The sequence below is a fragment of the Pelophylax lessonae genome (genome assembly GCF_965119305.1).
Source record: "Pelophylax lessonae genome assembly, chromosome: 10".
Lineage (NCBI taxonomy): Eukaryota > Metazoa > Chordata > Amphibia > Anura > Ranidae > Pelophylax > Pelophylax lessonae.
Window position 1 is genome coordinate 943143 of NC_138777.1, and position 23506 is coordinate 966648.

At 50.8% G+C, this 23506-nt stretch overlaps 2 protein-coding genes across 7 annotated transcripts in view; both read left to right on the forward strand.

The window, feature by feature from the left end:
- The window catches only part of LOC309565555 (uncharacterized protein), a gene marked incomplete at its 3' end in the record, with an annotated part of 83045 nt that extends 68965 nt beyond the window's left edge, over positions 1-14080 (forward strand). Inside the window, exons 7-9 of the mRNA XM_082270512.1 lie at positions 10988-11145; positions 13166-14004; positions 14061-14080. Of these exons, the coding sequence (XP_082126638.1) occupies positions 10988-11145; positions 13166-14004; positions 14061-14080 (1017 nt within the window). The remainder of the gene's footprint in view (positions 1-10987; positions 11146-13165; positions 14005-14060) is intronic.
- PLEKHA7 (pleckstrin homology domain containing A7) overlaps positions 14057-23506 on the forward strand; it is a 72913-nt gene continuing 63463 nt past the window's right edge. For all 6 annotated transcript variants that reach the window (XM_082269861.1, XM_082269863.1, XM_082269864.1 and 3 more), the window contains exons 1-2: positions 14057-14338; positions 22497-22971. In XM_082269861.1, coding sequence (XP_082125987.1) covers positions 14205-14338; positions 22497-22971 — 609 coding nt within the window. In that variant the 5' untranslated portion in view covers positions 14057-14204. The remainder of the gene's footprint in view (positions 14339-22496; positions 22972-23506) is intronic.

Below are 23506 nucleotides of genomic sequence, written 5' to 3' on the forward strand. Positions count from 1 at the left end.
TGTTGTGGTCTCTAGTGTCAGGTACATGGAGGGTGTTGTGGTCTCTGGTGTCAGGTACATGGAGGGTGTTGTGGTCTCTGATGTCAGGTACATGGAGGGTTTTGTTGTCTCTGATGTCAGGTACATGGAGGGTGTTGTGGTCTCTAGTGTCAGGTACATGGAGGGTGTTGTGGTCTCTGGTGTCAGGTACATGGAGGGTGTTGTGGTCTCTGATGTCAGGTACATGGAGGGTGTTGTCTCTGATGTCAGGTACATGGAGGGTGTTGTGGTACTAGTGTCAGGTACATGGAGGGTGTTGTGGTCTCTGATGTCAGGTACATGGAGGGTGTTGTGGTCTCTGATGTCAGGTACATGGAGGGTGTTGTGGTCTCTAGTGTCAGGTACATGGAGGGTGTTGTGGTCTCTGGTGTCAGGTACATGGAGGGTGTTGTGGTCTCTGATGTCAGGTACATGGAGGGTGTTGTGGTCTCTGATGTCAGGTACATGGAGGGTGTTGTGGTCTCTGGTGTCAGGTACATGGAGGGTGTTGTGGTCTCTGGTGTCAGGTACATGGAGGGTGTTGTGGTCTCCAGTGTCAGGTACATGGAGGGTGTTGTGGTCTCTCATGTCAGGTACATGGAGGGTGTTGTGGTCTCTGGTGTCAGGTACATGGAGGGTGTTGTTGTCTCTAGTGTAAGGTACATGGAGGGTGTTGTGGTCTCGTGTCAGGTACATGGAGGGTGTTGTGGTCTCTGGTGTCAGGTACATGGAGGGTGTTGTGGTACTAGTGTCAGGTACATGGAGGGGGTTGTGATCTCTGATGTCAGGTACATGGAGGGTGTTGTGGTCTCTGGTGTCAGGTACATGGAGGGTGTTGTGGTCTCTGGTGTCAGGTACATGGAGGGTGTTGTGGTCTCTGATGTCAGGTACATGGAGGGTGTTGTGGTCTATGATGTCAGGTACATGGAGGGTGTTGTGGTCTCTGGTGTCAGGTACATGGAGGATGTTGTGGTCTCTGATGTCAGGTACATGGAGGGTGTTGTGGTCTCTGATGTCAGGTACATGGAGGGTGTGGTGGTCTCCGGTGTCAGGTACATGGAGGGTGTTGTGGTCTCTGATGTCAGGTACATGGAGGGTGTTGTGGTCTCTGGTGTCAGGTACATGGAGGGTGTTGTGGTCTCTGATGTCAGGTACATGGAGGGTGTTGTGGTCTATGATGTCAGGTACATGGAGGGTGTTGTGGTCTCTGGTGTCAGGTACATGGAGGATGTTGTGGTCTCTGATGTCAGGTACATGGAGGGTGTTGTGGTCTCTGATGTCAGGTACATGGAGGGTGTGGTGGTCTCCGGTGTCTGGTACATGGAGGGTGTTGTGGTCTCTGATGTCAGGTACATGGAGGGTGTTGTGGTCTCTGATGTCAGGTACATGGAGGGTGTTGTGGTACTAGTGTCAGGTACATGGAGGGTGTTGTGGTCTCTGATGTCAGGTACATGGAGGGTGTTGTGGTCTCTGATGTCAGGTACATGGAGGGTGTTGTGGTCTCTAGTGTCAGGTACATGGAGGGTGTTGTGGTCTCTGATGTCAGGTACATGGAGGGTTTTGTTGTCTCTGATGTCAGGTACATGGAGGGTGTTGTGGTCTCTAGTGTCAGGTACATGGAGGGTGTTGTGGTCTCTGGTGTCAGGTACATGGAGGATGTTGTGGTCTCTGATGTCAGGTACATGGAGGGTGTTGTGGTCTCTAGTGTCAGGTACATGGAGGGTGTTGTGGTCTCTGATGTCAGGTACATGGAGGGTTTTGTTGTCTCTGATGTCAGGTACATGGAGGGTGTTGTGGTCTCTAGTGTCAGGTACATGGAGGGTGTTGTGGTCTCTGGTGTCAGGTACATGGAGGGTGTTGTGGTCTCTGATGTCAGGTACATGGAGGGTGTTGTTGTCTCTGATGTCAGGTACATGGAGGGTGTTGTGGTCTATGATGTCAGGTACATGGAGGGTGTTGTGGTCTCCAGTGTCAGGTACATGGAGGGTGTTGTGGTCTCTCATGTCAGGTACATGGAGGGTGTTGTGGTCTCTGGTGTCAGGTACATGGAGGGTGTTGTTGTCTCTAGTGTAAGGTACATGGAGGGTGTTGTGGTCTCGTGTCAGGTACATGGAGGGTGTTGTGGTCTCTGGTGTCAGGTACATGGAGGGTGTTGTGGTCTCTGGTGTCAGGTACATGGAGGGTGTTGTGGTCTCTGATGTCAGGTACATGGAGGGTGTTGTGGTCTCTGATGTCAGGTACATGGAGGGTGTTGTGGTCTCTGATGTCAGGTACATGGAGGGTGTTGTGGTCTATGATGTCAGGTACATGGAGGGTGTTGTGGTCTCTGGTGTCAGATACATGGAGGATGTTGTGGTCTCTGGTGTCAGGTACATGGAGGGTGTTGTGGTACTAGTGTCAGGTACATGGAGGGGGTTGTGATCTCTGATGTCAGGTACATGGAGGGTGTTGTGGTCTCTGGTGTCAGGTACATGGAGGGTGTTGTGGTCTCTGGTGTCAGGTACATGGAGGGTGTTGTGGTCTCTGATGTCAGGTACATGGAGGGTGTTGTGGTCTATGATGTCAGGTACATGGAGGGTGTTGTGGTCTCTGGTGTCAGGTACATGGAGGATGTTGTGGTCTCTGATGTCAGGTACATGGAGGGTGTTGTGGTCTCTGATGTCAGGTACATGGAGGGTGTTGTGGTCTCTGATGTCAGGTACATGGAGGGTGTTGGGGTACTAGTGTCAGGTACATGGAGGGTGTTGTGGTCTCTGATGTCAGATACATGGAGGGTGTTGTTGTCTCTGATGTCAGGTACATGGAGGGTGTTGTGGTCTCTGGTGTCAGGTACATGGAGGGTGTTGTGGTCTCTTGTGTCAGGTACATGGAGGGTGTTGTTGTCTCTGATGTCAGGTACATGGAGGGTGTTGTGGTCTCTTGTGTCAGGTACATGGAGGGTGTTGTGGTCTCTGATGTCAGGTACATGGAGGGTGTTGTGGCCTCTGGTGTCAGGTGCATGGAGTGCATTGTGGTCTCTGGTGTCATCTACATGGAGGGTGTTGTGGTCTCTTGTGTCAGGTACATGGAGGGTGTTGTGGTCTCTGATGTCAGGTACATGGAGGGTGTTGTGGTCTCTGGTGTCAGGTACATGGAGGGTGTTGTGGTCTCTTGTGTCAGGTACATGGAGGGTGTTGTTGTCTCTGATGTCAGGTACATGGAGGGTGTTGTGGTCTCTTGTGTCAGGTACATGGAGGGTGTGGTGGTCTCTGATGTCAGGTACATGGAGGGTGTTGTGGTCTCTGATGTCAGGTGCATGGAGTGCATTGTGGTCTCTTGTGTCATCTACATGGAGGGAGTTGTGGTCTCTGGTGTCAGGTACATGGAGGGTGTTGTGGTCTCTGGTGTCATCTACATGGAGGGTGTTGTGGTCTGGTTTCAGGTACATGGAGGGTGTTGTGGTCTCTGGTGTCAGGTACATGGAGGGTGTTGAGGACTCTGGTGTCATCTACATGGAGTGTGTTGTGGTCTCTGGTGTCAGGTACATGGAGGGTGTTGTGGTCTCTGATGTCAGGTGCATGGAGGGTGTTATGGTCTCCAGTGTCAGGTACATGGAGGGTGTTGTGGTCTCTGATGTCAGGTACATGGAGGGTGTTGTGGTCTCTCATGTCAGGTACATGGAGGGTATTGTGGTCTCTGATGTCAGGTACATGGAGGGTGTTGTGGTCTCTGATGTCAGGTACTTGGAGGGTGTTGTGGTCTCTGGTGTCAGGTACATGGAGGGTGTTGTGGTCTCTGGTGTCAGGTACATGGAGGGTGTTGTGGTCTCTGGTGTCAGGTACATGGAGGGTGTTGTGGTCTCTGGTGTCAGGTACATGGAGGGTGTTGTGGTCTCTCATGTCAGGTACATGGAGGGTGTTGTGGTCTCTCATGTCAGGTACATGGAGGGTGTTGTAGTCTCTCATGTCAGGTACTTGGAGGGTGTTGTGGTCTCTGGTGTCAGGTACATGGAGGGTGTTGTGGTCTCTGATGTCAGGTACATGGAGGGTGTGGTGGTCTCCGGTGTCAGGTACATGGAGGGTGTTGTGATCTCTGGTGTCAGGTACATGGAGGGTGTGGTGGTCTCTGGTGTCAGGTACATGGAGGGTGTGGTGGTCTCTGGTGTCAGGTACATGGAGGGTGTTGTGGTCTCCGGTGTCAGGTACATGGAGGGTGTTGTGGGCTCCGGTGTCAGGTACATGGAGGGTGTTGTGGTCTCTGGTGTCAGGTACATGGAGGGTGTGGTGGTCTCTGGTGTCAGGTACATGGAGGGTGTTTTGGTCTCTCATGTCAGGTACATGGAGGGTGTTGTGGTCTCTGGTGTCAGGTACATGGAGGGTGTTGTGGTCTCTGGTGTCAGGTACATGGAGGGTGTTGTGGTCTCTCATGTCAGGTACATGGAGGGTGTTGTGATCTCTCATGTCAGGTACATGGAGGGTGTTGTAGTCTCTCATGTCAGGTACATGAAGGGTGTTGTAGTCTCTCATGTCAGGTACTTGGAGGGTGTTGTGGTCTCTGGTGTCAGGTACATGGAGGGTGTTGTGGCCTCTGGTTTTAGGTACATAAAGGGTGTTTTGGTCTCCAGTGTCAGGTACATGGAGGGTGTTGTGGTCTCTGGTGTCAGGTACATGGAGGGTGTTGTGGTCTCTGATGTCAGGTACATGGAGGGTGTGGTGGTCTCCGGTGTCAGGTACATGGAGGGTGTTGTGATCTCTGGTGTCAGGTACATGGAGGGTGTGGTGGTCTCTGGTGTCAGGTACATGGAGGGTGTGGTGGTCTCTGGTGTCAGGTACATGGAGGGTGTTGTGGTCTCCGGTGTCAGGTACATGGAGGGTGTTGTGGGCTCCGGTGTCAGGTACATGGAGGGTGTGGTGGTCTCTGGTGTCAGGTACATGGAGGGTGTGGTGGTCTCTGGTGTCAGGTACATGGAGGGTGTGGTGGTCTGTGATTGGAGGTCACCCCTCCCCCCATGTTTGCTCTATGATAAGTTGGGAAGATTTCTCTGGTTACTTTGTATCGGATTCTACCTCGGGGGACGTCTCCTGATTCGACTCCGCAGAGTGACGTCTCTTGAGTTGTATGCTGTAGGAATGGGAGGACACAGAGTTCAGGAGGCCGTCAGTCCGTGTAGTAAGTGCTCGGCTGTCATGTTCATCCTCATTGTTCATCCTCTGTACATTTTGTGGGTTCAGTCTATTTAAAAATATTGATTATATCCAATGGATCTGATTGAGCAGGGGAGGGTCTGTCCTCTGATGGGAGGTCTCTGGATATAATGTGATTGGTCAGGGGAGGGTCTGTCCTCTGATGGGAGGTCTCTGGATATAATGTGATTGGTCGGGGGGGGGGGTCCTGTCCTCTGATGGGAGGTCTCTGGATATAATGTGATTGGTCAGGGGAGGGTCTGTCCTCTGATGGGAGGTCTCTGGATATAATGTGATTGGTCAGGGGAGGGTCTGTCCTCTGATGGGAGGTCTCTGGATTTAATGTGATTGGTCAGGGGAGGGTCTGTCTGATGGGAGGTCTCTGGATCTAATGTGATTGGTCAGGGGGGGTCTGTCCTCTGATGGGAGGTCTCCGGATATAATGTGATTGGTCAGGGGAGGATCTGTCCTCTGATGGGAGGTCTCTGGATATAATGTGATTGGTCAGGGGAGGGTCTGTCCTCTCATGGGAGGTCTCTGGATTTAATGTGATTGGTCAGGGGAGTGTCTGTCCTCTCATGGGAGTTCTCTGGATATAATGTGATTGGTCAGGGGGGGTCCTGTCTTCTGATGGGAGGTTTCTGGATATAATGTGATTTGGTCAGGGGAGGGTCTGTCCTCTGATGGGAGGTCTCTGGATATAATGTGATTGGTCGGGGTAGGGTCTGTCCTCTGATTGTAGGTCTCTGGATATAATGTGATTGGTTGGGGGAGGGTCTGTCCTCTGATGGGGTTCTCTGGATATGTGATTGGTTGGGGGAGGGTCTGTCCTCTAGTGGGAGGTCTCTGGATGTAATGTGATTGGTCAGGGGAGGGTCTGTCCTCTGATGGGAGGTCTCTGGATTTAATGTGATTGGTCAGAGGAGGGTCTGTCCTCTGATGGGAGGTCTCTGGATATAATTTGATTGGTCAGGGGGGGGGGTCCTGTCCTCTGATGGGAGGTCTCTGGATATAATGTGATTGGTCAGGGGAGGGTCTGTCCTCTGATGGGAGGTCTCTGGATTTAATGTAATTGGTCAGGGGAGGGTCTGTCCTCTGATGGGAGTTCTCTGGATATAATGTGATTGGTCAGGGGGGTCCTGTCCTCTGATGGGAGGTCTCTGGATATAATGTGATTGGTCAGGGGAGGGTCTGCCCTCTGATGGGAGGTCTCTGGATATAATGTGATTGGTCAGGGGAGGGTCTGCCCTCTGATGGGAGGTCTCTGGATATAATGTGACTGGTCAGGGGAGGGTCTGCCCTCTGATGGGAGGTCTCTGGATATAATGTGATTTGGTCAGGGGAGGGTCTGTCCTCTGATGGGAGGTCTCTGAATATAATGTAATGGATCGGAGGAGGGTCTGGCCTCCGACGGGAGGTCTCTGGATATAATGTGATTGGTCAGGGGAGGGTCTGTCCTCTGATGGGAGGTCTCTGGATATAATGTGATTGGTCAGGGGATGGTCTGCCCTCTGATGGGAGGTCACTGGATATAATGTGATTTGGTCAGGGGAGGGTTTGTCCTCTGATGGGAGGTCTCCGGATATAATGTGATTGGTCAGGTGAGGGTCTGTCCTCTGATGGGAGGTCTCTGGATATAATGTGATTGGTCGGGGAAGCGTCTGTCCTCTGATGGAAAGTCTATGCATATAAGGTGTTTGGTCAGGGGAGGGTCTGTCCTCTGATGGGAGGTCTCTGGATGTAATGTGATTGGTCGGGGTAGGGTCTGTCCTCTGATGGGAGGTCTCTGGATATAATGTGATTGGTTGGGGGAGGGTCTGTCCTCTGATGGGAGGTCTCTGGATATAATGTGATTGGTTGGGGGAGGGTCTGTCCTCTGGTGGGAGGTCTCTGGATATAATGTGATTTTTCAAGGGAGGGTTTGTCCTCTGATGGGAGGTCTCTGGATATAATGTGATTGGTCGGGGGAAGGTTTGTCCTCTGATGGGAGGTCTCTGGATATGATGTGATTCCTCAGGGGAGGGTCTGTCCTCTGATGGGGGGTCTCTGAATATAATGTGATTGGTCGGGGGAGGGTCTGTCCTCTGATGGGAGGTCTCTGGATATAATGTGATTGGTCGGGGGAGGGTCTGTCCTCTGATGGGAAGTCCCTGCATATAAGGGGTTTGGTCAGGGGAGGGTCTGTCCTCTGATGGGAGATCTCTGGATATAATGTGATTTGTTGGGGGAGGGTCTGTCCTCTGATGGGAGGTCTCTGGATATAATGTGATTGGTTGGGGAGGGGCTGTCCTTTCATGGGAGGTCTCTGGATATAATGTGATTGGTCAGGGGAGGGTCTGTCCTCTGATGGGAGGTCTCTGGATATAATGTGATTGGTCAGGGGAGGGTCTGTCCTCTGATGGTAAGCCTCTGGATATAATATGATTGGCCAGGGGAGGGTCTTTCCTCTGATTGGAGGTCTCTGAATATAATGTGATTGCTCAGTGGTGGGTCTGTCCTCTGATGGGGGGTCTCTGAATATAATGTGATTGGTCGGGGGTGAATCTGTCCTCTCATGGGAGGTCTCTGGACATAATGTGATTGGTCAGGGGGGGGGGGGGTCCTGTCCTCTGATGGGAGGTCTCTGGATATAATGTGATTGGTCAGGGGAGGGTCTGTCCTCTGATGGGAGGTCTCTGGATATAATGTGATTGGTCGGGGGAGGGTCTGTCCTCTTATGGGAGGTCTCAGGATATAATGTGATTGGCTGGGGGAGGGTCTGTCCTCTGGTGGGAGGTCTCTGGATATAATGTGATTGGTTGGGGGAGAGTCTGTCCTCTGGTGGGAGGTCTCTGGATATAATGTGATTGGCCAGGGCAGGGTCTGTCCTCTGATGGGAATTCTCTGCATATAAGGTGATTGGTCAGGGGAGGGTCTGTCCTCTGATAGGAGGTCTCTGGATATAATGTGATTGGTCTGGGGAGGGTCTTTCCTCTGATGGGAGGTCTCTGAATATAAAGTGATTGGTCAGGGGAGGGTCTGTCCTCTGTCTGTCCTCTGATGGGAGGTCTCTGGATATAATCTGATTGGTCGGGGGAGGGTCTGTCCTCTGATGGGAGGTCTCTGGATATAATGTGATTGGTTGGGGGAGGGTCTATTCTCTGGTGGGAGGTCTCTGGATATATTGTGATTGATCGGGTGAGGGTTTGTCCTCTGATGGGAAGTCTCTACATATAAGGTGATTGGTCAGGGGAGGGTCTGTCCTCTTATGGGAGGTCTCAGGATATAATGTGATTGGCTGGGGGAGGGTCTGTCCTCTGGTGGGAGGTCTCTGGATATAATGTGATTGGTTGGGGGAGAGTCTGTCCTCTGGTGGGAGGTCTCTGGATATAATGTGATTGGCCAGGGCAGGGTCTGTCCTCTGATGGGAATTCTCTGCATATAAGGTGATTGGTCAGGGGAGGGTCTGTCCTCTGATAGGAGGTCTCTGGATATAATGTGATTGGTCTGGGCAGGGTCTTTCCTCTGATGGGAGGTCTCTGAATATAAGGTGATTGGTCAGGGGAGGGTCTGTCCTCTGTCTGTCCTCTGATGGGAGGTCTCTGGATATAATCTGATTGGTCGGGGAGGGTCTGTCCTCTGATGGGAGGTCTCTGGATATAATGTGATTGGTCGGGGGTGGGTCTGTCCTCTCATGGGAAGTCTCTGGATATAATGTGATTGGTCGGGGGTGGGTCTGTCCTCTGATGGGAGGTCTCTAGATATAATCTGATTGGTCGGGGGAGGGTCTGTCCTCTGATGGGAGGTCTCTGGATATAATGTGATTGGTCGGGGGTGGGTCTGTCCTCTCATGGGAAGTCTCTGGATATAATGTGATTGGTCGGGGGTGGGTCTGTCCTCTCATGGGAAGTATCAAGATTTAATGTGATTGGTCAGGGGTGGGTCTGTCCTCTGATGGGAGGTCTCTAGATATAATCTGATTGGTCGGGGGAGGGTCTTTCCTCTGATGGGAGCTCTCTGGATATAATGCGATTGGTCAGGTGAAGGTTTGTCCTCTGATGGGAGGTCTCTGGATATGATGTGATTGGTCGGGGGATGGTCTGTCCTCTCATGGGAAGTCTCTGGATATAATTTGATTGGTCAGGGGAGGGTCTGTCCTCTGATGGGAGGTCTCTGGATATAATGTTATTGGTCGGGGGAGGGTCTGTCCTCTGATGGGAGGTCTCTAAATATAATGTAATGGATCGGAGGAGGGTCTGCCCTCTGATGGGAGGTCTCTGGATATAATGTGATTGGTCGGAGGAGGGTCTGCCCTCTGATGGGAGGTCTCTGGATATAATGTGATTGGTCGGGGGATTCGCATACAGATTAGAATTCTATTAACAGATCTGTGAATGTCCCACAAAGATATAGATTACAGACTGTCCCTCCAGATCTGCCCGTCTATGGTGAGCTGAGAACCACCTCCCATGATTAGCGGAATAAAGAATGTCGCAATGTTTCCGCCTAAAGGATCAGTCCACCCAAAGCTGATTTTAGTGATAGGCGGAGTTATCCCCGGGCTTCTTTATCCATCTACCAATACTGAGGTCTCCCCGACACGTTCCGGTCTATTGCTGAGTTATGGACATCTACCACCCTCCTTTAACTAATACCCTTCTATTGGATGTTCCTGCCCTGTTTTTTCTATCCTGTCCTCCTTTTGGATGTCCCTGCCCACTTTTATCTGTCCCGTCCTCCTATTGGGTGTTCCTGGACATTTCTTTCTGTTCCTTTCTTCCGATTAGTTGTTCCCAGTCACCTGTATCTGCTCCTGCCCCCCTATTGGTTGTTTCCACACACCTCTCTCTGTTCCCTTCTCCTATTGGTTGTTCCCACACACCCGTCTCTGTTAGCCTCTCTTATTGGTTGTTCCCACACACTTATCCCTGTTCCCTCCTCCTATTGATTGTTCCCATACACCTGTATGTGTTACCGCCCCCTGTTTATTGTTCCCACACACGTCTGAGTTCCCTCCTTTCTATTGGTTGTTCCCACACACTTGTGTCTGTTCCCGCCCCCTATTGATCCCACACACCTGTCTCAGTTCCCTCCTATTGGTTTTTCCCACACACCTTTCTCTGTTCCCGCCCCCTATTGATTGTTCCCACACACCTGTCTCTGTTCCCGCCCCCTATTGATTGTTCCCACACACCTGTCTCAGTTCCCTCCTCCTTTTGATTGTTCCCACACACCTGTCTTAGTTCCCTCCTCCTATTGGTTGTTCCTATACACCTGTATGTGTTACCGCCCCCTGTTTATTGTTCCCACACACGTCTGAGTTCCCTCCTTTCTATTGGTTTTTCCCACACACTTGTGTCTGTTCCCGCCCCCTATTGATCCCACACACCTGTCTCAGTTCCCTCCTATTGATTGTTCCCACAAACCTGTCTCTGTTCCCTCCTCCTATTGGTTGTTCCCACACACCTGTCCCTGTTCCCGCCCCCTATTGGTTGTTCCCATACACCTGTATCTGTTCCTGCCCCCCCCTTATTGGTTGTTCCCATACACCTGTCTCTGTTCTCGCCCACCTATTGGTTGTTCCAGCACACCTGTCGTTGTTCCTGCCCCACAATTGGTTGTTCCCACAGACGTGTCTCTGTTTCTGCCCCCCTATAGGTTGTTCCCGCACCCCTGTCTGTTTCTGACCCCCTATTGGTTGTTCCCGAAATGTGGTGGGTGGACGGTGTGGTGGGTGGACGGTGTGGTGGGTGGTGGGTGGACGGCGGGTGTTGTGTTCCGGCACAGAGTGAATATTTGCTGACGTCGGCGGTGTGTTCTTGTCTCAGGCGGTACACAATAGCATGCGTGCCTACATCCAGCACCGAGAGCATGAGAACCCGGGAATGAGGACCTACTACTTCAGCGCTGACACCCAGGAGGACATGAATGGCTGGATCCGGGCGATGAACCAGGCGACCCTCGTCCAGAGCACCCCCGACAAGAGGCAAGTGCAGTGTGCACAGGGGCGCGCTCCTGGAAAGGCTATGCAGTGTTTTACAGGTCACTGGGGGGGGGGGGGGGGTGTATTTCTATGTTACTGGAGTACATAACTGGAAATATAGTCTGGAGAGGTATTCTGGGGAGACCAGATCTCTACATTGGGGGTTATGGTCTGGAAGGGGATCTGGGGGAGATCAGATCTCTACATTGGGGGTTATAGTCTTGAGGAGGATCTGGGGGAGATCAGATCTCTACATTGGGGGGTTATGGTCTGGAGGGGGATTCGGGGGAGATCAGCTCTCTACATTGGGGGTTAATGTCTGGAGAGGGATCTGGGGGAGATCAGATCTCTACATTGGGGGTTAATGTCTGGAGGGGGATCTGGGGGAGATCAGATCTCTATATTGGGGGTTATAGAACCCTTGTGATAGAAGTTGAGAGGTAAAGTTCTAATTTTTATTGTTTTAGAATTTGTGTCAAATTATTTTCGATGTTAAATAGAAATGTTCTGAAATCATTGATAGCTTTCAATATATTGCAAGTTCTCCCTCTATAGGGATCTAAAGGAGTTGGGAAACTCTGACTTGCTGAGAATTGTAATCCCTAACAGTGTAGAGAAACCATGCTGAGACTTGTAGTCCCCAACAGTGTAGAGAGGCTATGCTGAGACTTTTAGTCCCCAACACTGCAGAGAGACCATGCTGAGACTTGTAGCCCTCAACAGTGCAGAGAGACAATGCTGAGACTTGTAGTCCTCAACAGTGCATAGAGACCATGCTGAGACTTGTAGTCCCCAACAGTGTAGAGAGGCCATGCTGAGACTTTTAGTCCCCAACACTGCAGAGAGACCATGCTGAAACTTTTAGTCCCCAACACTGCAGAGAGACCATGCTGAAACTTGTAGTCCCCAACAGTGCATAGAGACCATGCTGAGACTTGTAATCCCCAACAGTGTAGAGAGGCCATGCTGAGACTTTTAGTCCCCAACACTGCAGAGAGACCATGCTGAGACTTGTAAGTCTCAAACACTGCGGAGAGACCATGCTGAGACTTGTAGCCCTCAACAGTGCAGAGAGACCATGCTGAGACTTTTAGTCCCCAGCAGTGCAGAGAGACCATGCTGAGGCTTGGAGTCCCCAGCAGTGCAGAGAGGCCATGCTGAGACTTGTAGTCCCCAACACTGCAGAGAGACCATGCTGAGACTTGTAGCCCTCAACAGTGCAGAGAGACCATGCTGAGACTTGTAGTCCCCAATAGCAGGGATGCTTCACACTGTCCAATATAAGGTGAAACGCGTTGAGCGCTGCAGAAGATAGACACCAATCAGCAGTTGCCACAATAGATAAAAATCAGCAAATGATTTAGATTTGATTTTTATTGATAATATTATAATGGACTCTTTGTGGTATGAGAACCGCCATTGCTGAACTCTAAGGGGGGGAATTGGATTGAATAGTTTGTCCGGCATTTTATGGCCCCCCCACATTCTCCCTGTCTGCCCCCCCCCCCTTGGTGATTGTCCGGCGGGAATGTGGAGAATTATCGCTTCCTCCTATCGGGCTCCTGATATCACATGGCGTCCTCCGGATTCCGCTTTATCTCCTGCAGTCTCACCCTCCCCCGATCTGCAGATTGCTTCTCGATTTTCTGATTATTCCTCATTTACTGACGCTGGCTGTTAATTGACATTGTGCCGCGTCTTTTATCGATCGGCCTGTGAAATGCTGCAGATCCGGGGAGCGCTGCGGAGAGCGCGGGGTCTCTAACCCGTCCGCGGAGTCTGCAGAATCCCGGATTGTGTCAGCTGAGGATTCATTCTCTGACGGGGGATGTGAGTCCTGAGCTCAGCACTATCCTCATCCAAAGTCCGCATTGACTCCGTAGAGGGACCGCCATGACTCACCGCATGGGGAGAGAGATGGGATAGATGGGGGAGGGGGTGGAGGTGATGACATTTCTCCGAATGTCAACCAATGCTTCAATTATTGTCTTAGAAATACTTTTTTTTTTGTTTTGTCTAATAGAAATATTTTTCCATGTTTTAGGGAAATTGTTGACATGGAATGGCCGGAAGTCCCGGTGAACGACCACATCGAGTCCTTCAAAGAGTTTCCCCAGCCGAAGACGGTCCAGATGAGGAGCAGCTACTCCAAACCCAAACCCAAAGAGCCGCCGGCGTCCTGGAAAGAGGAGCCACGGCGCAACTCCGGAGAGAAGGACCAGAACCGCGATGTGGGACTCATAGATGGCTACCGGGAAGAAGGTGAGAAGGAGCACCATCGGGAGACGGCAGATAAAGAACGCCATCGGGAGACCGGAGACAAAGAACCCCATCGAGAGACAACAGACAAAGAGCACCATTGGGAGAAGGCGGACAAAGAACGCCATTGGGAGACGGCGGACAAAGAACGCCATTGGGAGACGGCGGACAAAGAACGCCATTGGGAGACGGCGGACAAAGAACGCCATTGGGAGACGGCGGACAAAGAACGCCATTGGGAGACGGCGGACAAAGAACGCCATTGGGAGACAGCGGAGAAAAATCGCCATTGGGAGACGGCGGACAAAGTACACCATTGGGAGACGGCAGAGAAAGAACGCCATCGGGCGGCTGCGGACAAAGAACACCATCGGGCGGCGGCGGACAAAGAACGCTATCGGCAGGTGGCAAATAAGGACCTCTATCACAATGGCGGAGACAAGGAGCGCCAGCGGGAGCCGGTTAAGGAACTTAATTGGACCGGCGGAGACAAAGCACGCCAGCGAGAGGGCGGGGATAAGGATCGCTTCAAGGAACGGATAGACAAGGATTACTACTACCGGGATCTGGAGGAACCAGAGCGTTCCCGAAATGGCCCTGACCGCGAGAGCTTCGTCGCCCACAAAAACACCATCAACGCCAATGGAGGGAAAGCGCAGAATTCTTTTCTCTACAGTGACCGGCAGTCTGCGTTTACCGATTTCTCCAAAAGGTACCGATATGCGCCCCCACAGGCCCCTCAGCCGCAGACCCTGGAGAGGAACGGGACCTTGCCGGCTTCCTTCCGGACCAACACCAGTCCCATGGAGCAGAACGGGGCCGACACCTACAAGAGGGGCTTCGTGTCCAGAGCCGAGCCGGAGAAACATGTGCAGAGGCGCAGTGCGATGGGCCAGGTGGAGCAGTGGGTGAAGATCCAGAAGGCAGATGGCAAGAGGTAAGACTTGTCTCATCTACCCCACAAATATGGGTATAGGAAGATAAGCATTCTGGGTACAGAGCGCCCCCTGCAGTCACTGAGGAGTATTAGGAGATAAGCATTCTGGGTATAGAGCGCCCCCTGCAGTCACTGAGGGGTATTCGGAGAGAAGCATTCTGGGTACAGAGCGCCCCCTGCAGTCACTGAGGGGTATTCGGAGATAAGCATTCTGGGTATAGAGCGCCCCCTGCAGTCCCTGAGGGGTATTAGGAGAAAAGCATTCTGGGTACAGAGCGCCCCCTGCAGTCACTGAGGGGTATTCGGAGATAAGCATTCTGGGTATAGAGCGCCCCCTGCAGTCCCTGAGGGGTATTAGGAGAAAAGCATTCTGGGTACAGAGCCCCCCTGCAGTCACTGAGAGGGGTATTGGGAAATGAGCATTCTGGGTATAGAGTGCCCCCTGCAGTCCTCTGAGGGGTATTAGGAGAAAAGTATTCTGGGTACAGAGCGCCCCCTGCAGTCACAGAGGGGTATTAGGAGATGAGCATTCTGGGTACAGAGCGCCCCCTGCAGTCACTGAGGGGTATTAGGAGATAAGCATTCTGGGTACAGAGCGCCCCCTGCAGTCACTGAGGGGTATTAGGAGATAAGCATTCTGGGTACAGAGTGCCCCCTGCAGTCACTGCGGGGTATTAGGAGATAAGCATTCTGGGTACAGAGTGCCCCCTGCAGTCACTCCGGTATTAGGAGATTTGAACTCTGGGTGCAGAGCACCCCCTGCAGTCACTGCAGGGTATTAGGAGATAAGCATTCTGGGTACAGAGCGCCCCCTGCAGTCACTGAGGGGTATTAGGAGATTTGAACTCTGGGTGCAGAGCGCCCCCTGCAGTCACTGAGGGGTATTAGGAGATAAGCATTCATAAGCAGAGGAGGAGGCGCAGGAGGTGGTCTCTGTGATAGAGCAGTACACTGAAGCTTCTGGCTCTAAAATCAATCATGAAAAGAGTGAAGTTTTCTGGATGGGTGAGGAGGGTGAAAGCTTCGAACTTCCGGATGCCTTCCCAGAGCCCCAGCAGGAAATTAAAGTGTTGGGCATCAAATTTGGTCTTGGTGACTATGGTCATCGAAATTGGGAAAGTAGATTGTTGAATGCCAATGCCAAAGTAGCAAGCTGGAAAAAATGGAAACTTTTCTTGAGGGAAAGGGTTGACTTGATTAAAACTTACCTGATCCCAATCTTTTTATATGTCAGCTTTGTCTGTATCTTGCCGGAATCTCTCTATGCAAGGGTGTACAGCTGCTTTTTCCAACTGTTATGGGGAAATAGGCTGAACCTGATCAAACGCGATGTAACTTACCTGTCCAGGCGGGAGGGTGGTCTAGGAATGGTCAACCCTATGATTTTATTTTCTCTGCTCTTTTTAAAGTATAATCTTGGTAATATGTTCGCAGAGACCCCGCCGGGATGGGTGGGTATTTTTCAATCTTGGTTTAGGCCTTTTCTGCAATGCTGGGAAGAGTCCGACGTGGCAAGCTTCCGGCTTATGTTGCCCCGTGTCTGAAAATACTTATGCAGTGGCAGGGGACAGTGGGGGATATCAAGTCCCTCCCCAGGAAGCTTCTGGAAAAGAGGAATTTGGGCTCTGCTTTCAGTGTGTCACTGACCTTAATAAGGGATTGCCCAGGCCCTGTAATGAGGGAGGGGTTGCGTTTAAATAACTTGGGAAGAATCCCTTTGAAGTTTAGGGATCAAGCCTGGCTCGCTTTCCATGGAAGGCTCTATGTGAGAGGGAACCTGAAGGATCGCCCTGTGGATGATCGGGATTGTCCTAGAGCGGAGTGTGTTGGTAAAGTGAAGTCTATGGACCACTTTTTGCTCCAGTGTCCCTTTAACATAGAGGTGTATAAAAGGGTGGGGAGGGCTCTAGGCATCCCCTTTCTCTATCGCATGAGTTATGCGGAGTGGGTGTACGGGGCATTCCCGACTCACTGGGATTTTGATTTGGATACACTTTTTCTAGTTAGTATAGTTGTCCGTTACTTCACGTGGAATGCACGGTGCCAGATTACCCTGCGGAAGAAAGTCCTCCCTGTCGAGGTGGTGGTGTACGATATTCTGGGGGAGGTTAGGAAGATTTGGGGTCTTGAGAAGGGCAGGGAGCCTGGAGCGGTCTGGATAAGGGCGTGGAGGAATATCAGACCTGCCTTTGGTGAACTGTCCATCTCTGGGTGAGGAGCTTTTTTCCTATGCTATTTCTTTCACGCCCTTAGACTTTGTTGGTTAATATCTTCATTTTTGAAGAAGGACTGCATGCATAATGGGGGTGGTTTTGTTTCTTGACCTCGCAGGTTGGATGTCTGGTGTGGTGGTGTGAGTCTTACTAAGATTATTTTTCCCGGTAATGATGTGTTTCATGATGTGAGTTTTGCTTTTGCTGTAAAGGCAGTCTTTGTTTGAGAGCAGAATTTGCTATGTATTTTTCCCCCCCTTTTCATGTAAATATGTATATATTTATTTATGTATATTGATTTTATGCTTATTGATTGCAAGAATTTTATTAAACAAAAATTAGGAGATAAGCAATCTGGGTGCAGAGCGCCCCCTGCAGTCACTGAGGGGTATTAGGAGAAAGGGAAATGTACAGACTGGCCTTTCCTGTCTGTGAGGAATTTTCTCACTAAACTGTTTAGTCCAGAAATGAAATTGGGGAGCGTCCAGCAGCTGATACCACCTGTGAACTGTATTCTGGGTACACAGCGCCATCTGCAGTCAATGTGGGGTATTGTTCAGTGCTGTGAAAAAGTATTTGCCCCCTAAAAACTAAGTTTTTTTGTTTGTTTGTTTTTTGCAAATCTGTCACATTTAACCACTTAAGACCCGGAAGATTTTACCCCCTTCCTGACCAGGGGTTTTTTTGCGTTTTTTTTTTTACTGCGTGACTTTAACGGACAATTGCGCGGTCGTGCGACGCTGTACCTAAACAAATTTGACGTCCTTTTTTTCCCACAGAGCTTTCTTTTAGTGGTATTTGATCACCTGTGCGATTTTTTGATCGTGCGCTATAAACAAAAAAAGAGCGTAAATTTTGCGAAAATAACAATATTTTTCACATTTTTTTTATATGAAATTCCCCAAAAAAAAAAATGTAAAAATCAAAATTTTTTAACATTTTCGGCCAATTTGTTTTATGCTACATGTTTGGTAAAAAAATAGCAAAAAGCGTATTTTGATTGGTTTGCGCAAAAGTTATCGCGTTTACTAACAAAGGGAAAGATTTTTGTCATTTTTGGTGTTTTTTTTTTTTTAACGAGTAATGGCGGCGATCTGCGATTTTTTTTTTTGTGGGACTGCGACATTGCGGCGGACAGATCGGACCATTGACTGCCATTTTTGACACTTTTGGGGTTACCAGTGACATTACTGCAGTAATCAGTGCTATACATATGCACTGTTACTGTAAAATGACACTGGCAGGGCAGGGGTTAACTTTATTGGAGAGGGAGGGGTTAAGTGTGTCCTAGGGGCGTGCTTCTAACTGTGATGGGACATGGCTACTACTGTAAAAACAGAGATCAACGGTCCTACATAGTAGAACCGTCTGATCTCCATTTTTACATAGGGGAGAATGACAGGCGGCTTGTTTACATTAGCCGCCTGCCTTTCTCCCTCTCTACCGACGATCGCCGTGTGACCGGCTGACATCGGGTCCGCCGGTCACACGCACGGACTCCTTAGTGAACGAGCCGGGGCAGGCGCGCGCCTCAGGCTATTGGCTCACAAGCCGGTGACAGGCTAGTGACATATATATACGTCACTTTGCCTGGCCGGGGCTGACCGCCGCAAGTACATAAATGGCAAGCGGTTAAATGATTCACCCGTTCATACTATGTTGGATCCGACTTCGGGGCGACCTGTGAAGTCGCCTGCAATGAATGTCTATGCAAGTCGCTCCAGGTCGCCCCGAAGTAGTACAGGACCCTTTTTCTAAGTCGTAGCGACTTGTGTCGCTCCTATTAGAACCGTTCCTGTACTACACTATGGGACGCGACGGTGCGTGACTTGTCAGGCTGACCAAGTCGCCTGACAAGTCGGACTAGTGTGAATGGAGACTTAGATCATCAAAAAAATGTTACTATGACACAAAGCTAACACGAGGAGATACGAAATGCAGTTTTTAAATGATGATTTCATTTATTAAGGAGAATAATCTGTCCAATCCTGCTTGGTCCTATGTGAAACAGTAATCCCCCCCCGGTATATCATGAATGAACTGCGTTTAATAACATGTTTTGGAAATCTGAGTTCAATTTTACTTGCTACTCCCAGGCCTGATTTCTGCCAGACCTGTTGAATCAAGAAATCAACTAAATAGACGCGGTCTGACATAGTAAAGCGCACAAAAAGATCTAAAAAAGTAACACATCATCCCCATCTAAAGAAATTCAAGAGAAGAGAAACAAAGTACGGAAAGGGTTACAAAGCAATTTCTAAGGCCCCTTTCAGACGATCCGACCAATCGTTTTTCAGGCAGACCTGATTGGGCCACCCATTCTCCTCTATGGGGAGATGGATGTCAGTGGACATGTGCCCGCTGACACCCGCCTGGCATCCGATCCGACAAGATCCGATGAAAACCGATGGATGGCGATACGTTCGCCATCTGTCCAGCAGGTCGGATTGGATGAAATTGGACAGGCTGTCAGTTTTCATCCGATCTCCCATAGATGAGAGCGGGACTCTGACAGGTCCGTCTCTGCACTGTGAGCAGCAATGGACCTGTCATCTGCCGGCTCAGCGGGGATCAGTGGAGCGATCCCCACTGGGCAAGCAGAGTCTGTCAAAACGGATCCGCCCCGTGTGAAAGGGTCCTCAGGCTTTGGAACTCCAGCGAACCACGGTGAGCGTCATTATCCACAAATGGAGAAAACTTGGAACAGTGGTGAATCTTCTCAGGAGTGGCCGGCCGATCAAAATGACTCCAAGAGCAAGACGATGACTCATCCAGGAGGTCATAAAATAAGCCAGAACATCATCTAAAGAACTGCAGGCCTCAGGTAAGGTCAGTGTTCATGGATCAACAATAAGAAACTGGGAAAAAATGGCGTCCATGGGAGAGGTCCAAGGCCAAAGCCACCGCTGACCAAAAAGAACACAAAGACTCGTCTCACATTTGCCAAAAACATCTGGATTATCTCGAAGACTTTTTGGGCAAATTTTCTGCGGACTGATGAGACAAAAGTAGAACTTTTTAGAAGGTGTGCGTCCCGTTATATCTGGTGCAAAACTAACACAGTATATCATACAAAGAACATCATCCCAGCAGTCAGACACGGTGGGGGTAGGGGGATGGTCTGGGGCCAGACGACTCGCCATCATTGATAGAACCATGAATTCTGTGCTCTACCAGAAAATCCTGAAGGACAATGTCCGCCCATAACTTCCTGACCTTCAAGCTCAAGCGCACTTGGGTTATGCAGCAGGACAATAATCCAAAACGCACCAGCAAGTACACCTCAGAATGGCTAAAATAAATAAATTAAGTTTTGGAGTGGCCTAGTCAAAGTCCAGACTGAAATCCCATTGAGATGCTGTGACATGACCTTACACAGGCCGCACATGCTGGAAAACCCTCCAATGTGGCGGAATGAAAACAATTCTGCAAAGAAAAGTGCGCCAAAATTCCACCACAGCGATGTGAGAGACGCATGGCCAATTATCGTACATGCTGGATTGCTGGAACCAGTTATTAGGGGGGCAATTACTTTTTCACATAGGGACAGGCCGGTTTGGACAGATTTTTTTCCCCTCATAAATGAAATCATCATTTAAAAACTGAATTTTGTATTTCCTCTGGATATTTTTGTGAAATAACATTTGTTTAATGATCGGAATCATTGAAGTGTGACAAATATGCAAAAAGTAAAATATCAGGAAGGGGGGGGGGGGTAAATACTTTTTCACAGCTCTGTATATGATATGTATTCTAGACAATTGAGAACTGTCTGTGATACTTTTTTTATTTGCACTAACGTACAATTTTTCAGGGAAAGTTTTCGGAGAATGTCCTCTTCATCGAGGTCCAAGCAGTACTGATTCACAATTGTCCGATTTTCCTCGTTGTTTCACAGCAAATCGGAAACAATGAAAAATTCGTACAGAAATTCTCGTACCACAAAGGCTTTTTTTGTTGTTCGTTGTTTCTGATCAGGCGCAGTCTTTCTTTTCTGATTTTTCTTGCACAAAAATTGTACGAAAACGGCACACATTAAACGAAAATCGTTCGTTTTTTCCCGTACAACAAAAATTTTGGAGTTTCTCCCTTTGAGAATTTTTCGTAAGAAAAATTCTGAATCGTCTGTAGAAAGTTCTGTACACATTATACGAAAATCGTGCGAAAATTCTTTGGACCAAAATGTTCGCCCGATTTTCTTCTAGTGTGTACGAGCCTTTATACACAACTACTTCACTTTCAACACTGACATCTGTCTCCGGTGTATGGGTACTGCTATGGGAAGTAAAATGGCATGTGTGATGAGTTCTGGGTACAGAGCGCCACCTGCAGTCATCGTGGGGTATTGTGTGTGATTTTTTTTTTTTTATAAGTAAAGCCAGCAAGAGGTCTTGCAGATTTGGCCCTAATTTTGGTTATTCAGTTTTAGAGGAAAACATTGTATGGTGGGATCAGGTTGGGTACTGTCTGTTGTATATGGGAGCTGGGTACTGTCAAGTGTCTGGGGGTTGGGTACAGTCCAGTGTCTAGGGGTTGGGTACAGTCCAGTGTCTGGGGGTTGGGTACAGTCCAGTGTCTGGGGGTTGGGTACAGTCCAATGTCTGGGGGTTGGGTACAGTCCGGTGTCTGGGGGCCTGGGTACAGTCCAGTGCCTGGGGCCTGGGTACAGTCCGGTGTCTGGGGCCTGGGTACAGTCCGGTGTCTGGGGCCTGGGTACAGTCCGGTGTCTGGGGCCTGGGTACAGTCCACTGTCTGGGGGTTGGGTACAGTCCAGTGTCTGGGGGCCTGGGTACAGTCCAGTGTCTGGGGGCCTGGGTACAGTCCAGTGTCTGGGGGCCTGGGTACAGTCCAGTGTCTGGGGGCCTGGGTACAGTCCAGTGCCTGGGGCCTGGGTACAGTCCAGTGTCTGGGGGTTGGATATACAGTTCAGTGTCTGGGGGTTTGGTACAGTCTGGTGTCTGGGGGTTGGGTACAGTCCAGTGTCTGGGGCCTGGGTACAGTCCGGTGTCTGGGGCCTGGGTACAGTCCAGTGTCTGGGGGTTGGGTGCAGTCCGGTGTCTGGGGCCTGGGTACAGTCCAGTGTCTGGGGCCTGGGTACAGTCCAGTGTCTGGGGCCTGGGTACAGTCCAGTGTCTGGGGCCTGGGTACAGTCCAGTGTCTGGGGCCTGGGTACAGTCCAGTGTCTGGGGGTTGGGTGCAGTCCGGTGTCTGGGGCCTGGGTACAGTCCGGTGTCTGGGGCCTGGGTACAGTCCGGTGTCTGGGGTCTGGGTACTGTCAAATGTCTGGGGGTTGGGTACAGTCCAGTGTCTGGGGCCTGGGTACAGTCCAGTGTCTGGGGGTTGGATATACAGTTCAGTGTCTGGGGGTTTGGTACAGTCTGGTGTCTGGGGGTTGGGTACGGTTCGTTGTCTGGGGGTTGGGTACAGTTTGGTGTCTGGGGGTTGGGTACAGTTTGGTGTCTGGGGGTTGGGTGCAGTTCGGTGTCCGGGGGTTGGGTACAGTCTGGTGTCTGGGGGTTGGGTACAGTCTGGTGTCTGGGGGTTGGGTACAGTCTGGTGTCTGGGGGTTGGGTACAGTCTGGTGTCTGGGGGTTGGGTACAGTCTGGTGTCTGGGGGTTGGGTACGGTTCGGTGTCTGGGGGTTGGGTACGGTTCGGTGTCTGGGGGTTGGGTACAGTCTGGTGTCTGGGGGTTGGGTACAGTCTGGTGTCTGGGGGTTGGGTACATTTCGGTGTCTGGGGGTTGGGTACGGTTTGGTGTTGCGGGGGTTGGGTATGGTTTGGTGTTGCGGGGGTTGGGTATGGTTTGGTGTTGTTGGGGTTGGGTATGGTTTGGTGTTGCGGGGGTTGGGCTTGGTTTTGCGGGGGTTGGGTTTGGTGTTGCGGGTGTCTTCCAGGGTAAATCTTCTCACCTCTCACTCTCTGCCCTCCTCTTCTTCTTTTCAGCATCGGCACAGAACAGGAGAGGTATCAGACTTTGCCAAAGACCAGCAGACACCCTTCCAGCGGCTCTCCACCCCCCAACCGCAACTTGCCAAGCGACTACAAATACGCCCAGGACCGGGTCAGCCACCTGAAGATGTCCAACGAGGAACGCAAGGCCACCAAGGAGGGGATGGTGTGGCAGCTGTACGAGTGGCAGCAGCGGCAGCAGTTCAAACATGGCAGCCCCACCGGGCAGATCTACATGGGCACCATGGACGCCACAGACCGCGTCCGAGCCAAGAGTATGCTAGACGTCCCGCGGTGTGTGTCTGTCCCTCCCTCTCCCTCCGACATCCCACCGCCCGGCCCCCCCAAGATGTTTCCTCCCAGAAGACCCCACACCCCAGCAGAGAGGCTGACCATCCAGCCGGAGGAGGGAGCCATTGATGTCCCCTATATTGGATCACCACAGAAGACCCATGTCAGTGCTGTCAAGGTAAAGAGGACCGGCCTGGGACTCCTCCATCCCACACAAGAATCCCTTCTCTTAATGAGAACAATGGCCGTTACCCAGTAGAGCCCCTAAAGTGTGGGATCCCAATAAGGACCTCCCTTCTTCCCATCCGTTATATATCCCAATGAAAGTGTTTTGTTATATCTGCTCAGTAAGAGCCTGGGCTGACAACGCAGTCCTGGGGTGACAACACAGCAACACAGTCCCGGGGTGACAACACAGTTCCAGGGTCACAACACAGCAACACAGTCCAAGGATGACAACGCAGTCCCAGGGTGACCACACAGCAACGCAGTCCCTGGGTGACAACGCAGTCCCTGGGTGACAACGCAGTCCCAGGGTGACAACGCAGTCCCGGGGTGACAACGCAGTCCCGGGGTGACAACGCAGTCCCGGGGTGACACACAGTCCCAGGGTGACAACACAGTCCCAGGATAACAACGCAGTCCCGGGGTGACAACGCAGCTGCAATATGTGACATGTTTCTTCTTGGGTTTAGATACATTTTGTATCACTA